General features: G+C 39.8%; 1 protein-coding gene across 3 annotated transcripts in view; it reads right to left on the bottom strand.

The window, feature by feature from the left end:
• Positions 1–18,960, bottom strand: part of PPP2R2B (protein phosphatase 2 regulatory subunit Bbeta) — a 315,483-nt gene that overhangs the window by 13,763 nt on the left and 282,760 nt on the right. For all 3 annotated transcript variants that reach the window (XM_054977071.1, XM_054977070.1, XM_054977072.1), the window contains exon 6: positions 6,692–6,856. In XM_054977071.1, coding sequence (XP_054833046.1) covers positions 6,692–6,856 — 165 coding nt within the window. The remainder of the gene's footprint in view (positions 1–6,691; positions 6,857–18,960) is intronic.

Here is an 18,960-nt window from a genome sequence, read left to right as displayed (position 1 = left end):
AATGCAAACAGAACCAAAAAGCCCAATACAACCAATGTCAACCCAAACAATAACAACAGAACCACAGACGAATGTGGCAAGCCCAACACAACCAATCTCAAACCAGAGAATCCAATGTAGACCCCCCCCCCCCCGCCTCGTCCAAGCACAATTCTGAAACAAACCAAGAACCCAACAAAACAGCACGAGCCATTTAAACTCTTTTTTAAAAAGTGCAAAACAAAACCAAGGGAAATTCTTTTTCAAAACAGAATCAAAAAGGAAAAAAGGCTGCTCAACCCCAGGCAAAAACAAAAAACACAGAAAACCTTAAGATAATATTTTAAATAACATTTTAAAACAAAGGGCAAACCAATCCTTGCATAAAACAAAAAGAAGGTCTTCCCAGGCAGGAAGCAGCAGGCAGCACAATTAATCCGAGGCACAGGCAGACCATAGCAGCAGCAGCAGCAGACCATACCAAATAAATAAATAAATAAATAAATAAATAAATAAATAAATAAATAAATAAATAAATAAATAAATAAATAAATAAATAAATAAATAAATAGGGTCAAGCTGAAGCTGAGCCTGCTTTTTAAACTCTTTGCCCAATGGAGAGGTATGAGAGAACTGCTATGATTGGGCAGACAATGGTAGTGCTCCCCTTACGTATGATCCCATTTGTCTGAGAGAGCTCAGCTCCCTTCCTACTGCCTCCCGTTGCTAGGAAAATCTGTAAAATGAAAAGAACCTCCCCCACCCCCATCCTGTTATCTTTAAAACATGAGCCCCAAATATTCACATCTATTTCTAGGAACATTCAGGACCCGTATACCAGGATTCCAAAGAATCCTGAACACCACTCTGATCCCTGAGTACAGCCGAGTATACAGTTGGACTGGAAATATCTGAACGTGTATCCCTATCATCAGCAAAATTTCCAGTCCAGCTCAGTCTAGCACATCTATCTATCCCAATGTCTGACATTTTATACAGGATACAGACAAGAGAGCTTAGGATCAGGCCTGAAACATCTTTTTATCTACCCTCTCCCGTTTTTTGCTTTTTTGATATCCAGCCTAATGAAAAATTCTGGAGAACTCAAAAGTCTAAAACCAAAAGGGGCTGCTCCGGAAACTCTAGAAACAGACAAAACACCCCCCTTCCCGGAGTACACAGTCAATATCAATACATTTCAATAAATTTATCTATATGTTAAGTGCAAAAAGTGTAATGTCATTAATAAATGACATATATACAATAACTATATCTAATTTCATCAGAAAGCACAATAAATATGACAATAAATAAGCATATTTGTACAATATCCAACTGATGGGAAATACAGTGTTCCACATTAATACAAATTCAATACAAAAATAGATCATTCAGCTAAAATGAACACTGGCATTCAAGTTAAATCTAAATGGTAACTGTCAAATCATTTAATTTAATTTAATTTATTATATTTATATTCTGCCCTCCCCGCTTTTGCAGGCTCAGGGAGGATAACAAAATACAAACATCACCCACCATTAAAACATTTAAAAGCATTAAATAATACATTTAAAAACATTTAAAAGCATTAAATAATACATTTAAAAACATTTAAAAGCATTAAATGTTACGGTTCATACTGCACAGCGGTTCATACATGCATCTGTGTTCGCATAGGGGCGATGGTTTAACCCCCCCTCCACGGGGGGGGGGGGGGGAGGGCACCGCCCAGCATCAGCTATATGCCTGGCGGAATAACTCTGTCTTACAGGACCGGCGAAATGCAAGCAAATCTTGCTGGGCCGTTGTCTTGCAAGACAGAGCATTCCACCAGGCCGGGGCCAGGACCGAAAAGGCCCTGGCCCTGGTCGACGCCAGGCGGGCCTCCCTTGGGCCAGGGATCAATCTTCTGCTGTTATGCAATTGCCTGCTGGTGTTTGCAAAGCCATGAAGCTTCAAAGTGCCACGCCTACAGGTTTGGCCGGCATATAATATCCAATCCCGTTTCATACATTCACTTCTTCATAGGCATTCTTCAATATCTGTTATGTAATACAAATCCATCTATTGACCACTGATATTGACTGTGTACTCCGGAAAGGGGAGTGTTTGGTCTGAACTCAAAAGTCTGGCAACTTCAATATTGAAAAAAATGTTTCTTTCCATTGACTTCTTGAGATAATTATACCCTCTGAATAGGCAAAAAATTGATTGCTATTCAATCTCCCATGAAATGGAAGAAAAGAGGTAATTTTTATACCTAGTTAGGTGGAGTCAGTGTTTTATTAAATACTAGAGAACAATTTAAAGTTCTGCAATATTATAGATTATGGAAAAATAAGCTTAAGAAAAGCATTTCCTTCAATATTTGACATATCTGGAGAGAAACATTAACAATATTTCAAGAAAAAATGAGACAATATTTGATATTTAGGACACCACTCACTGAAACGCATCATATCTACATACTAGACTTATTAAACATTTGTAAAAGGCCATGAGACACAGAGGGAGGCACCCTCCATCTGTAAATCATATTGTCATCCCCAGTCAGGAAACAGAAACAAAATATTGAAGACTAGTTATGTAAAAAGAGAAGAAAATTTGCACAGACGTCCTCATCAAAAACATAATGCTCTCTTTACTGCTTTCAGCATGTAAATTGTTGACAATCTCCCAAGAACCTTCCCTGCTCACAAAAATGAAAAGAAGCAGTTTTTCTACATTCTTGAAATAAATGAACAATTCCCACACTGCAAACCATACTGAAGCCATCCCTCTAAAACTCATGGTTTGTTTACAGGAAACAACTGTTCTGATTAAACTGGACTGTGTTAGTTCACTCAGATCAAATCCTCCCTGGATTCTTCATTCAAGTTTAAGAATGATTTATTCTGGTTTATTAATCCTCAGTCAAATCAAACTAGACTCCATTACGCCACCTCTGAAGTGTTTATTTTGCATAAGAATTTAATATGGATTAAAACATCTAATTAATTTAATCTAGATAAAAGAAAGTGGATGAAGTAAACTGTACACCTCTGTATTTTCTCTGATGCCAAAATTCAATAAACCCTTTCAATATTCTGTTTTAACTACTATATTATTTTTTCCTTATCTTACAACAATTCATACAACTAAACTGGTATGCTGAAAATGTGGGATGAATGAATGAATGGCAGGCTTTGAGCAAACTGTTTAGTGAAGCAATCACAAAATTGTATCATCACATGCCAAATTCATTTTGAATCTGGCCAATTAATATTTTTTAAATTTTTTTTCTACTTTATGTAGAAAAAATCTACATAAAGATGCCAAACAAAAAACTACACAAGCATTGACACAAATTAATATTCCATACAGAAAATAACAATTATATACATATAAACATTTTCAACACACCAATGGACGCATGTGAACAAGGCCACAGGTAGTTATGATCGCTTCTATTTGTTGTTACGGATAGTACATGGTCAGCAATTTGATATCTCAAGCTGCCTTCAGACCTCATGAACAAAGAGAGGTTTGTTCAGGACAGGCACAAACCTGGCTTGTTGCCATGCTCCTGAGCTCCCTCTTTCCGAATCTCCTTCCCCCTCATATACAAAGCACAACTGAAGGCTCTCTGCTTTTGAAAAACTTAAACTTGCATTTGCTATGACATCAAAATGACTCAGGGCAAACGAGAATTTTTTTTTCTTCCCCACGAACTTGGATTCTAAACCCACACTTGATTTTAGCCAAAAAGGCAGAGGACCCAGATTAAACGATGGTTTAGACTTAAAGTCCTCCTTTGTGGAGAAAAAAAACCAAACTCCAGATTGTCTAATAATCTGCATTTGGATGTAAAAGCAAAAAGCAGGAAGCCTTCAATTGTATTCCGCTCATGAGGGGAGGAGGGAGGAAATCTAGAAGCACTAAAACTGGAGAGAAATTAAAATCAGATTTAGATCTGGATTTTTCAAATGAGAATCTAATTGTCATGGAATGAGGCAAGAGTAGGGGGGGAGGGGGGTTGTGCTTGACAGATATGGTGATGGAGAGCCAAAGGGAGTCGCTCTGGTTCTACTACCCAGGCTGGAAATCAGCATGCCTTTATGGATGGCTGCTTTTTTCTATCCAGTGTGAAAACATCACCAGCTCTTTGATTTGTAACACCTTTCTATTGAACCAGTGGAATGGCTGGCTCTAAAGCCCTGACTGATTAACCAATGTTAGGGACTACATGGCTGAAAACCTCTCATAAAACTGCTGTCCCTCTCTGTGTGTGTTGCAAGTGTGTAGGGTGAGATGTGAGACCTTGTGTGCATGTTCCACATGAAAAGCTGTAGCCAGAATTGTAAAATTCTTCAAGCTAGCATTTCCCCCCTTTCTTTTTATTTTCTTAGATGGCACTGTATTCCTGTATTTTGCATTAGCACTTGTGCCTGTTAGATAATAAAGGTATTTAGTTTGAGAGGTCGTGCCTTGATTCTTGCTACAATGAGCCCTGGCAGTTCTCCATGCTATTGTGTGACTCCATGCATCTGACGAAGAGAACTGTGATTCTCGAAAGCTTATGCTACAATAAAGTTGGTTAGTCTTAAAGGTGCTACTGGACTCTTTTTGATTTTGTTTCCTCTGGGGCAGTTATGGGAGACAAGGGGCAACCCAACACAGGAGGCCAAATTGCTAAATATCCCAGGGGTGCGCTGGGGGGAGGGTAGCACTCCAGAGGAACCTGTACAGAAAATGGGATCCTTTCCACTAGTGCTTACCAAAAATACTACTTTTACTGTGTTATTTTTTAAATCCAGCTCCTGATGGAAGGAAATGGTCATTGTGCTTGCATGCAGCCATTTCACATTTCTTTTCTGTCATTACAAAAAGTATTGATCTAATCACATTTCATACACATTCAGTATATGAAATGTGCTTTCTCTCATTCCCCCTCTATCTACATTCCCCCACGTACTTTGAACTTTCAGTTTGACATTAAACAATTCCTCTGAGATACTTGAAATCCACTGAATTAGAAGCTAAAGACTGCTCAGATGTTACTCAGCTCAGCATAAAGTTGAGGCTTGGTCATACAGAATTAAATCCTGGCCCAAGTTGGAGTTATTTCACATAGAGGTGTGTGCTGAAAAAAATTCAATTTCAGTTTTGGATCTGGGGTTCTGAACCAACTATGTGCTGCTATTAGTTTTTTCTGCATGGAGCAGAGCTGGCTTGGATCTAATCCGTTTTGGTTTTTCATTACCATGAGTTTTGGCCTCGCACTCTGCAATGTAGGCTTCCAGACTCTTTGGGGCAGCTCTTTTTGCACTTAAACAGCACCAAAATTGCACAGTTCGTCAGTTACACCACACACACACACAACAGACCCTGAAGAAGGCGAGTGTCAGCAGCCAGGCTCACAGTATGGCAAGAAACTGGCTGGCAAAGTGGTAGCATCTGCAGGGCAACATCAACATTAAAAACAATCCTGCTTTATGTTCATTTTTTCCTTTTTTTATATAGTACAGTGTCCTGCTGTTGCCTGTTGGTTTCATGTTTCCTTGTGCTTACTCTCAGAGAAGTGCCTTTAGAATTGTAGCCAGTTTGATGTAGTGGCAGGACTCTAATCTGGAGAAGTGGGTTTGATTCTCCACTCCTCCACTTGAAGCCAGCTGGGTGACCTTGGGTCAGTCACAGCTTCTAGGAGCTCTCTCAGCCCCACCTACCTCACAAGGTGTTTTGTTGTGGGGATAATAATAACATACTTTGTAAACCGCTCTGAGTGGGAATTAAGTTGTCCTGAAGGGCAGTATAGAAATCAAACATTGTTGTTATTAGCCTATGATTGAGGTCTTCCAGGGATTTTATTAAGTTTGATTGATTGAACTGACTGCTTGCAACCTCTCCCCCACTGCACTTTTCCTCACAGCAGTGCCTGATATGGGTGGGGAAGACACACTAATGCCCAGGTAGTACAGCAAAACAAACCAAAATGCACCCCCCAAACAGGTCTACTCAGATGTAAATCTCATGTTATTCAACAGTGTTTACTCCCAGTGAAGTGTCTTTCAGACTGAAGTCTGCACATTCCTCCTTCCAAACATTTCCAAAGCTGACAGGCAGGGAGGGGTCTCCCCTTGCGAGGATCCAATTAGCAGGGAGACAATGCCATTACCTGGGTAATGATGGAGAAAAAAATATGCACTCATGTGCACTGTACACATTTCCAGTTCCTGCCAACAGAGTTAACTGAATAATGTAAGGGATTTCTCCCCTTTGGATTCATCTGGTGAATACTGTTGAAGAAAACAAGATGATGCCCTATGAGGCAAGCACAGTGCCTGCCTGCAGCTGCTGCTAGATATGAACTGAAATGAAACATACAAACTTTTTGTTGAGACTCCTTACAATTTAGTTCCCTGGATTTGGTTCAGCATTCTGGAAGCTGCGTTAACAAAATGACACAGCAATTTCTGAGTATATTTCCAGCTTGTTTGTTTTCTTTTGCACACCCCTAATTTCACTTAATTGTTAAGAATTTGGAAAAGTGATGTTATACCATACAGCTGGCAAGTATAATATCTTTTGTTAATATGGTGCTTACATATCTTGATTTTACCTTTCTGACTGATAATTAAAATTTTTAACCACACATGCCTGTCATTGGGAGAGATTCCATAATATAAAATCCACCCTTCCCCCACCATACATGGCGGTATCAAGAAATACTCACATTTGGAGTGCCTGTCACATAGGGCAGATGCTCGCATGTCACACAATCGTATTGTTCCTTTGCTGCTGCTGTAGACAAAGGTGTTGCAGTGGTGTGGATGAAACTCTGCAGCTGTAATCACTTCCGTCAGCTCCTCCATGTTTGCTGGTTTTATATCTACAATATCTGGCACGAGGGAATCAAGGCAAAACAAACAGCACAGTCTGGAGTTCTCAACACTGACATCTAGGGTGGCATAAAGGACAGAGTGTCAGACACAAAGAAAATTAGGTTGAAATATCCAAAATAAAACAGAAGTGCAACGGAACATTAAAGACAAACAACATTTATTTCAATATGAGCTTTTATGAGTCACAACCCACTTCTTCAGATATATATGGAAATCAATCTCAGAAACCTTCTTATGGGGAAGGTTACAAAAGGGTTAATTCGGTCACGAATCTTTTGAATGTAGATTTATTATGTAGGGAATAAGCAGGTAGAGAAGCCCATCATAAGAATTCAAATTGTGCATGTTGCATCTACTCCCCCCTCCCCTCACCACCTCTATATATCTGACCAGTTTCTTCATACCCTCCATGCATCTGACTAAGAGAACTGTGGTTCTCGAAAGCTTATGCTACAGTAAAGTTGGTTAGTCTTAAAGGTGCTACTGGACTCTTTTCTATTTTGCTACTGCAGACTAGAACAGCTAACTCCTCTGGACCTGTAGCCTGTGGATACTAATAGAATTTTAAGAAAGGATAATGGCCTCCACCATCAAATGGCTGCCACGGGAGATGGAACCAGTCATGAAATGACTGCCTTGGGGAGGGCAAATGCTGTAAAATTCCAAGCAAAGTGTTCTTCTCTGATGGAGGCAGCAGCTTGCAGACCCAAACACAAGTCTTCATGGAGTCTTCTGAAGCACCTTCACTGAGGTGGAAAAAAGTCAGGTTGGACTTGCTTTTGGAAAGAAGCAAGTGACTAAGAAGAAGTACATTGGTGGACACTGTGGTGTCCAGGGGCACCATATTGGGGATCACTGGCTTCTCATGACAAAGTCTTAAGAGCTAGTTGAACCTATTTATGCTTATGTTATTGCATTTATACTCTGTTTTTTGACAAGAGACCCTGAAATGGTCACAACTTTTATGAAACACAACAGAGTCCTCTAAAAAAAATTAAAACACCTTTCTATTTCAAAATTAAAACTAAAATAAATAGACCTGTGAGAAGAGATGTGGGTGGGGAGAGAGCCGAACAGACTGAAAAACAAAACTTTAAAATACTGTACTCAAAATATGTAACTCACTAGAAACTATAGCTAAGCAAACAAACAACACCCCCCTCACATGAAGAATATTTAGTTCCTCTGCACAGGGGCTGGAGGAGAGTTTTTCGGATATCATGGACAGCTAAAAAGACAAATAAGTGGGTTCTAGATCAAATCAAGCCTGAATTCTCCCTAGAGTCCCTAAAAAATGACAAGACTGAGGCTATCTTACTTTGGTCGCATCATAAGAACACAAGACTCACTGGAAAAGACAATGCTAAGAAAAGTAGAAGGCAGTAGGAAAAGAGAAAGATCCAAAATGAGATGGCTGGACTCAACAAAGGAAGCCACATCCACAAGTCTGCAGGATCTGAGCAAGGCTGTTAATGATAGGACATTCTGGAGGCCTTTTGTTCATAGAGGCACCATAAGTCAGAAGCTACTTGACGGCACATTACACATACGCACTGAACAGGGGACTAGGGAGAAGATGAAATGGCAACTCCAAGCTGGTTCAGTAATAGGCATAGGATTCAACCAGGGTTAAACTGAGGTGTACCAGTCCAGTATGAATGGAATAAAACTCCAATTCATTAAGGTCCCCAAATTCAGGCAGTGAACCCCTTTACAGTTGTTATGTTTTCCCATGTGTATGGGAATAATGCATTACACGTAATCCTCTTTTATTCTGCGTATCATACCAAGACTGGTGCTGATATGATAACATTTAATATACATCGACTACATCCTATGTAGTGGTAGTCACTCATCTCTGAGAGAGATGTCCACCTCTATGATTCATAGGCTGCAATCCTAAAAACACTTCCTAGGAAGTAAGCCCCATTAAATAAAATGGGACACACTTGTGAGTAGACCAGCTTCGGCTTACTCCCATAATTATATAAATTTTTTTCGTATCAGAAGTGGATTGAGAAATACCAGATTTTAAAAATCAGCCCTGTGATGAATATTTTACATTTGCCAGATATGAATGTATTTGTAAGTGTTTCCAGGAACAGTGCAATGCAAATGAACAGAATCTTACAAATGACTGAAGTGGAGAAGTCAATAATCTGTGAAAGGAGACATGCCAAACAAGGACTTTGATTCCATGGATCTGCTCTATTCCATTTATAACACTGAATTATTGTACTCCATGCCAGTCAACTTTTACATAATCAGCATCTGGAAATATCTGAAGTCCATATTTCATCACCTATCCAGGTTTCTTGGTATGGATGTTAGAACATCACTGAACAGCTAACAGTCAGCCAAAAGTAGTTCCTGTTTAGTTTGGACATCTAAAGTCCATTAAAGGTAAAGGTAGTCCCCTGTGCAAGCACCAAGTCATCACTGACCCATGGGGGTATGTCGCATCATGACATTTTCTAAAGTCCATTGGACAACTAAAATCCCCCTCCGTAATCTGAGCATTTTTCTTCTGTTCACATCCACTCATTTTTCATAGAAACTTCATTAATCTCTTCTGTGAATTTTGTTGTTTGGTAGGGGAGAAGGATATTCTGTGACCTAGCACAATCCTGCTAACTTCACAGTTCCACACAGACACCTCAACATTCCCACTCATCAATACTTACACTAAATTCCTGTTTTTTCATACCCACATCAAAACCGACTGGGTGTGAGCATGGCACATGTTAGGTTTTTGTTTTTTTAAAAAAAGCAAAATGGACAGACTGTGAGAGTCTCTCTACACAAGACATCTTACACAGGGTCCCACGTTTCTGTCATTCAGCAAACTATGCAATGTTAGCCGGAATGCGTAGTTTAAAAAGACAGTGCCTGCAAAGATCGCTCCTGAGAGGGTTTGTTCATTTCATCTTCGCCTCTCAGATAGCTCTGTCAATTTCACCTCTTCTGGGAGGAGATGAAATTAACAAACCCTCTGAGGAGGACCTCTCTCCTGAGAGGGTTTGTTAATTTCATCTTCACCTCCCAGAAGGGGAGGTGAAATTGACAGAGCCTTCTGAGAGGCAAAGATGAAATTAACAAACCCGCTCAGGAGCAATCTTTGCCAGCTCTGTCTTTTTAAACTACACATTCCGGCTAACATTGCATCTCCCCACACTTGAGCGTCACGTGTAAGATGTCTTGTGTAGAGAGACTGAGAGACGAGAGCTAAGATTGTTAATGGTTTGGTATAGCTAAAATGCAACAGAGGAGTGACTCTGTCCTCAACAATCTATATGCAGAGAGCTAAATCTGTATCTTTTGAAAACAGACTTATCTTGAAGAGGCAAGATTAAGATTGTTTTTGAGCATATGTTGTGAGAAAGTGGGGGTATCCAGGACAAAAAAAAATCCTATTCACCCTCTGTACAAAACCAAAATCTGAGACATATCTCTTTAAGATATTCTCTTTTCCATATCCGGTTATTTCAAAGCAAAATAATTACACCAAGAAATCTGACTGGGATTTTAAAAAATGTCTCATGGGGACATGACTTAAATTTCAGGCTATGCTTATTGGTTTTAGGACATGGAAAGCCAACAGTCAAATAATAGCATACTAAGAGGAAATTCTGTATTTCCTTACATTATCTATTTACTTCCAGATTGCAACTTCTTACAATGCCACTAAATAGTGCCCACTTTTTGTCCAAGGTGGAAGAGTGGTAATTTTTTCCCCCATGGAACAAAATGAAACAATTAAGAAGTCAAGTAATCATACTAGAAAGAAATTTAAATTTAAAGAATTTCTGTTCAGATTTTGATTTAAGACAATCACGAATGGCAATCATTCTAAGGTTCAGAGTGTATTTATTGGTGCTTTTCCATTAGCCTTATCAGTCAGGTCAAAAGCGTCTATTAGCACAGATGATTTTTTGACGATTGCTTCCCTCAGTCATGCCTCTAAGACAGTGGCCACTGGTGTCAAGCAGTTTTAGATTTCACACTATGAAAAACGCAGCATGGAGCAATTCTACTGGCTTTGTGAGGCTTTAGGATGGAGGAAGGGGTGGGGTCGGGGGACAAGAAAATCACTGAGGCTTTCTTTGACTCATAAGAAAAACAAATTAAGGTCCTGCTGTGAAGAGGAGTGCAAGGGAGTTAGGAACATCCCTCTCTTATAAGGATTATTGAGAAAATGTGTGAAAAATGCTTTCTATAATGTAGTACTAAAATGGGGATGTTTAATAGTAGGATACACCTCCCTCCTCAACCTCCAATGAATGACTATTCTGTTAGTGGGAGATAAGGGGCCCTATTTACTAGTCATCTCCCTTCCAAAGAACCCACTGAAATAAATAAGTGTATTTGCTCCAAATGATATCAGTTGAGCCCCTGTAGGAATTATACACAAAGGACTGCATCCAATAGCTAACCATGTTGTCCTCCTGAACCTTTCATCGGACCCATGTGCATTTTATAGTCCCTATGAGCTCCAAAGTTGCAGAATAGGTAAGAGAATGAGACAGGAGGCCAGAAGTGTTCACTCCAAACTATACCTCAGCCACGAACTCACTGGACAGTTTTAGTCACTATTGGCATCTAGGAGGGGTATGTATATTACACCTATTCTGCCATCACTCCTTTACCTATCAGTTACCAGGTTCAGTTCGAGATATTGGTTATCACATATCTCACACATTCTTCATGGAACCTCATATCTACAGGACTGTCTCCCTTGCTATGTTCCACCAGCATAGCAAGGCTTCAAGCAAAGCCTTCTGAAGTTACCATCCTATCAACTGGTAAGATCAACAGCTGCCTGTACCTATGCATTCTCTGTTGTGGCTCGCACCCTGTCGAATGGCCTGTCTGAGGAGGTCAGGAAGGCTCCCACATTTCTGTCATTCAGCAAACTATGTAGAACATGGTTGTTCAGGAAAGCATTTTTATAAAGAAAACAGGATACAGTCTCTGCTACTATGTATGCTGTATATTGTATCCTGCTCTTACTGCATTGTTCTCTATTTTTGTAATTCCATTTTCTGCATCAGGCAACAGATCATGCCTCCTACCTTTTTGCACTCTTTCTAATTTCTGGATTTCAGTCCAGTGGCACCTTTGGGACTAACAAGATTTTCAATCTGTAAATTTTGGAGAGTCAGAGCTCCCTTCTTCAGCTCTGACTTTCGAAAACTTACACCTGGAAACTCTTGTTGGTCTCTAAGGTGCCATTGGACTCAAATCCTGCTGTTCTACTGCAGACCAACATGGCTACCCACCTAAAACTTTCTAATTTCTGTGCTAATTTCATTTTGTACCATGTAATCTGCCTTGTATCTTGCTGAGAAATGCAGACTATAAACAAACAAATCCTCTAACCTTTAACAAGCACCACTCAAATTATATATGAGTACTCTGAGAACTTAGACATACCAAAAAGTAAAATTATTACAAACTGGGGCAGTACAGTCATAGGCTAAAAGCTTCTATCAACCATGGATTCATTAGATGGCTTTAAGACAGACATTTTCTCTGCCACAAAGGCAAGATACGAATAGAAATCCTGACATATATGGCAGTATTGTTTAAAATCTAAGGCTGGCTGTGTATGTGAGATGGGTTGAATACTCAAGAATTACTACATGAATGTAATTATTTCTAAACAGAAGCCATTTGGAAGAGCATACGCATGCACTGTTTCACACAGAGACCGTAATGTGCAGAGTAGCTTACCATGAGGATCACTGCCTTCATGTGAGGTCCCTCCAACACCATTTTAAAAATAATGTGGAAACATTCCACGCAATGTGACTGAGGATTGTGTTTCAAGTTGCTTCCATTGGAAAGAAATAATGCACAGAACACTTTATAGTGTGCACAAGAACCCAAGTTATTCAACATACTTCACCCTCCAGGACTCTCCCACTGCTGCCAATCCATCTGATTAAATTGGCTCTTAATGGAATCAATTACTTGGGGAGGGGGCCTCTCCCTCATGGAAGTCTTCAGTCCGAGACTGGACAGCCATCTGTCAGAAATGCTCTAATTTGGATTTCTTGCACTGAGCAGGGAACTGGAGGAGATGGCCTATAAGGACCCTTCTAAATCTATAACCTTGTTAAAATTAACTTGGTTATATTGCATTGCTACAGGAACATTATGATGTCATTTATAAATTGTTTGCATAAAATACATTTTAATATGTATTGCCTGCAGCTAATAAATATTTCTAATGGGTAGAATTATTTTATTTACTTTATTATTTATACTCTACCTTTCTCCACAATGGAGACCCAAAGTGGCTTACATTCTCCTCTCCTCCATTTTATCCTCACAACAACCCTGTGAGGTAAGTTAGGCTGAGAGAGTGTGTCTGTCCAAAGATCACCCAGCCAGCTTTCATGACAGAGTGCGGATTTGAATGTGGTTTTCTGAGACCCTAGTCCAACAATCTAACCACTACCAACCACTACCACTATGGAGGAGGCAAGTTTGCACATCACTATGAAAAGCTGGCAGAGCTAAGAATTAAGTGAGGAAGAATAATTACACTACTGAATCACAATGCAAGCCAATGCAGAATTACACCCTTTTAAATCCACTGACATCAATGGACTTAGAAGGATATAACTCTGTATAGTACTGCGCTCTTGGAATGCTATACAGACACTTAAGTTTCATTTCTCTTGCTGTGTAACCTACAAAAAATTCACTCCCTTTCACAGTATTACTCTAAAAGGAGAGATTTTTCAATGAACAAGGAGGGTTTTCAGCTTGAGTTTTCAGCTGGGATACTTACACCACGTTACTCAAAACAGCTTGAGCAACAGATTGTCTATCTTAGGTTCAAACTACATGTGGTAGATAGACTCGTTTGTTTAAACCCAAGTCTGCCTCAAACACACACAAAGCAGGACCTTCCTACAGCTTTTCTCTTCACAGTCATACATAAAAACTTTTTTTCTCCCAGCCAGGCTCTGATACTGAAAGTAAGTCCAGTAGGGAGAAAACTGCCTGGAGGATGGATTCAGGGAGAAAAGCCATGGAAGGGGGTTCTTTAGCTTCTCTTACTTGTGTGCCACGCTTGTTCTTAAAATCTGTCTCCCCTCCCATTTTATGTGTGATTGACGCTGCCTTGGGCTTGCCGTCAGCATGTCTATTTGAATATATGGGGCATAGCAGTAAAGCCCTGAATAGGAGATTGCTATGTTACCACCAGCATGACTACAGCTGTCTTTCTTAGCAGCAATTTGTTAGCACAATCTTGCCCAGGGAAGACAGAAATGGTGCTAGACAGCAGTTGCAGAAGAAGAGCAAAGGTATTAGCTATCACTTTACTATGGTGTTGGTGTTCTTGCATTTAATCCAAGACACAAGTGGAATCAGGCTTACATTTTTATTTCTTTATGCATAAAGGCTGCATTCCCTACTCCCAAGGAGCTACAATTCCAATAACTACAGGGCATGGCATGGCTATTATGCCATGCTCCGATTTTTAATTTCCAAAGACCTCTACTGAAAACAGAATGCTGGATGAGAAGGACCCTTGCTCTGACTTGACATTAGTAACACTCATCTAATACCCATGCATCTGATGAAGAGAGCTGTGGTTCTTGAAAGCTTATGCCTCAATGAAGTTGGTTAGTCTTAAAGGTGATACTGGACTTTTTAATCATGTTCCTAGTTTTACCTGATAATGACTTTTTTTTTTAATTGAAACATTGAAGGTTTGGGTATCAGGGTCACCTAGTCTTCATGCATGTGTTGTAGGAGGATCATTTTTTAAAAAGCTTAGTTTGAAATCAAACAATTGAAACCTGGTTTAAAAAAGCGATGTAAAAAAGTAGAAGGTTTGATGTGGCTAGCACAGCTTGTGATCCACCCCCTCAAATACAAACACCAGCCTCTTGCTTTTGCTGCCATTTTGAGTCTGCAAAAACAAAAGGATTGTCAAGCATCTGGCAGGGTACAGTGTATGGTTAGTGGGATGTGCTTGGCATGGAGGGTCACAGGCTGTATAGGATGATCTCAGTAAGAAGAAGAGAGTCCTTCAAGGACACACATGGACCTGCAATTGTGATCCATGTCTACCCCATATTTGGAGATGAGAGTCTCTGTCTTCATTCAGGCAACTGTACTGGCATTTAGAGCAGGAACAGTATACCAGAAATACAAAAAAAAGACATGTGTCAACGACTATGAACCATAAGTATCTTTCACTGACGTGGGGGATGCAACAGTAGCATCTGGTCAAGATTCTGATCTTACTAATAGACAGGGCTTTTTTTCAGCTGGAATGCGGTGGAACGGAGTTCCAGAACCTCTTGAAAATGGTCAAATGGCTGGTGGCCCCGCCCCCTGATCTCCAGACAGAGGGGAGTTGAGATTGCCCTCCACACTGTGCTGCGGCATGGAGGGCAATCTAAACTCCCCTCTGTCTGGAGATCAGGGGGCGGGGCCACCAGCCATATGACCATTTTCTCTGAGGGCAACCCACTGAGTTCCACCATCTCTTTTCTCAGGAAAAAAGCCCTGCTAATAGACATACACCATGTCACTTCTAGGTGTGTTTTCTTAGACAGACAGACAGACATAGATGGTAAATCATGCAACTTCTCCAATATAATACATGACAAGCCAAAGCATTTTTCCTCTCTTAACTGTCTAGATATTAAAATTGGCTAAGAATGGTTTTTAAGTTGAAATGTTTTGGAGGGCTGCATTCCTTACTCACAAGCAGCTACAATTCCAATAAATAAGAATCCTCTAGGAGTGTGCATAGTCTATTTTTTAAAAAATGTAACTGAGCTTTTCTCCAAACTCCACACTTTGTGATAGGTGTTTCTTTTAATTTATTATTGGTGTTATTGTTAATAATCAGTTTTGGCTGAATTATACCCAATATTCATAAAAGATTTTTCTTTCTGCTAGGAAGAAATGAATACAACTTACAATTGACCATTGTCCCTTCAGCATCTTGAATTCAACTAGGCATCTATATACTCAAACTGGAATCTACTTCAGGGATGGGATAGGATTTGTCACAGACTGCCATGCTCCTTCTTTGACACTGACAGACCCAGAAGGCCTCCTTCATTTACAATGTGCCATGTTGATAAAAGTCGAGCTGTTACAATCCTCTACAAGCATGAAATGCTGTGGAGCTACAACTAGGCTTTGCTAAATCATCAGACTCCCATTTTTTCCTTTGAATGGGTACAATGGGCTATGGCTGATTTTGCAGACTGGACACATCAGTTGTGAGTGACAAAAGGGCAGAATAACTGTCAAAGACAGAGCTATGCATTAAGGATATGTAATAAATAGCTGGCTATATACGTTACGTACATCATTGTCTGCTCTTCTAAGAAGAAAAGAGCAGAACCACAACAACCCACTTACTAAAGGACAAAATTTTCCTCCATGGAAAAGAAGTGTATTCATAATAAAATCATAGTATTAAACATCTTGAAGGGTATTTTTAGGTAATATTTAAAAACCACAGAAACCCAATTTCAGCTGAGTTAGATTTAAATTTCATAGGATAAACACAAGAGTTCGTTTAACTGTTATAATATGCACTGTTAAATACACCACTCCCACAGGAAATCCACCTGTTCATGTCTGCCTACTGTGACGGGCTAGTGATTGGCTAAGCCAAATGTGTTGTCTTCAGTGGATCCAAAATTATGCAGGTCATAATGGATTTAAGGGAGGATGACTGAAATATACCCCAAACCTGCCAAGTTAAACTGACCACAACAAAGTAGAAGGCAGCTAAACAAAATTCAAGCAATAAATGAAGTAGCACCCACAATTCTTTTAACATTATTGGTTGCCCTGGGATAGTCCTACATTCCTTAAGATGTCCCATCATCTGTTTGTAATGGTGATGAGCATTCCTTCTTTTGTCTGAAGTAGCCAATGTAAGCCAGAAGAAGAATGGTTTCCGCAACACACTTCGAAACAGCAGTCCAGCACAAAAAAAGAAAGCATGTAATCCTGAGAAATGCAAATGTGCAATTAATTGTCACTAAGTTAACTGCATTAATATCCCATTGTTATACAAAGTATGTTGCAGCAACACCACTACCACCACTACCACCACCACCAAAGGCTTCAACTGGCCACTGCAAACAAAAGTGAACTAAATCTTCTGTCCTATGAGATCTGAAAAAAATGATTGTTTTATTACAGAACAACACCTTTTCCACCCACAGTCCAAGATGACTTCAGTGTCATGCAATGTGAACCATATAACCTAGTCATTTACTGGATGACTTTCAGGTCTTCATTTTCTACTTCCCCTTGACAGCACTTCTTGTTAATGGCCACACCCTCTCCAGTTCTTTCCACTTCACATCCACCTAAGTCCAGTCGTACCCCATCTTCTAACAAGAAGATGAGGTGTCATACCATACCAACCCTGAGGCAAACATGTCTACACACTGAGAAGGAGATTTAAATAAACATGGCTAAGAAATCCCTTACAAACACATTCAGTTCTCATGTCTACTGTTTTTTTCTTTTTTAAGTGGACAGATAAGAAACCCTGCATTCATTCCTGTTTCAAGAACAACAATACCAGAGAACAGCAGAGTCTCCAGTGGTGTTTGGGGCTCACTTGATATAAGCTAATAATGTCAATGCATCTATTATTCTTGTTGATGCTTTATAACGGCGACTGGCATAGTTTCATTTGCATGTCTATTTCTGGCAGCCTGTCACACATCTGTGGCATACAATGAAAACTACCTATTAAAATTTCTTCTCTGGAGGCTCCCCCAAAGGCAGCTGTCTTCTAAATTACACCTTGGAGCTGCTTCCCCACATGCTGATCCTATAAGCCAAATCCAACATCTTACTAAACAAGCTGGAAAACAGCAGTTTTATAACACTGAACCGCTGAGTTGCATTCAAACTTTGGCCTATTAGAAGAGCTTAGCTATGGTCAGTAAAAAGGCCATGGATATGTCAAGAACTTGACCACGTTTTTAAAAGCAGGATAACTTTAATAAAAACAAATGAAAGAGAAAGGACAAGGCTGTAGTAATCACTGTCCACTTAGTTCTAATTTCAAACGCATACCTAAATATACTAGAAGCTTGCAGTCAAGGTTTTAGCTGAGAAATACACAGAAACACATTCAATGGGCCATGGAGAATGACTGTCTTAAGTAAAATTTACTTGGAATTAAGTCCCAATGATTTTAGTGGAATATGCTGCCAAAGATAACAGCCTTAATGTATTACTGGGAAATATCATTGAAATTACGGTGTCTTTAGAATTAAAATGCCAGGAGCATGGCAAACTCAAATTAGAGCATTTTATGATCAAACATACTAACAATGTACTTGGCACAGATTAATTTTTCAATGATACTCAATGGAGCCAGGACTTCCTTCTCTACAGTGAGCAGAATTAGAAGCTGCCAAGGCCTCATGCGCCCACTTTTGGAATCATGACTTCATGAGCGCCATGATCTTTCCATCGTCCTCTGGTACAGTTTGCACACAGCAGTATTGCTAGATTGTAAATTTGGAAACTTCATGCCAGAATTGCATTTTTTGAAAAAACAAAATATCCTATGGGCAGAACTCCTCACAGACTGTTGCTGCAGCTCTCCTTTTTCTCTCCAAGTAGCATCATAATCCAACTCACCTAAAGGTGTCTTGGAGGAACACAACTACCAGTTCCTCAGCAATTTCTCATCTTGGCAGAAATTATTTAAAGTATATCTGATATCCCTCCAACTGAACCTAATTTAAATTGGTATAGGATTATGCTTCACTATTCTCCAAAAACCTCATCCTTTCCACTCTGCTTCCATAGCAGCGTTATAGACATAAGCAGCCCACAACTGACCTAGCCAAACTGAAAGGAAAGCAAATGCTTTCTCCGATGCTGTACTAATGTTTTGCAATGTAAATAAGTTTGTGTGTGTTTATTTTTTTGTATTAACGGGGCAGGGGCTGAACATATATTTACTGTGGGTCAGAAGTGCAGGCCTCTAATGTAAGAAAGGAGGGGACTGAACGGGTGAGCAAAGTGTGCTGTAATTGGATGGTAGCTAGACCACAGGGGATGGAGTGACCTGCAG

The sequence above is a fragment of the Eublepharis macularius genome, chromosome 4 (assembly GCF_028583425.1).
Source record: "Eublepharis macularius isolate TG4126 chromosome 4, MPM_Emac_v1.0, whole genome shotgun sequence".
In the NCBI taxonomy this organism is placed as follows: Eukaryota; Metazoa; Chordata; class Lepidosauria; order Squamata; family Eublepharidae; genus Eublepharis; species Eublepharis macularius.
Note: the sequence above shows the minus strand (reverse complement) of the source record. Positions and strands in the feature narration are given on the sequence as shown.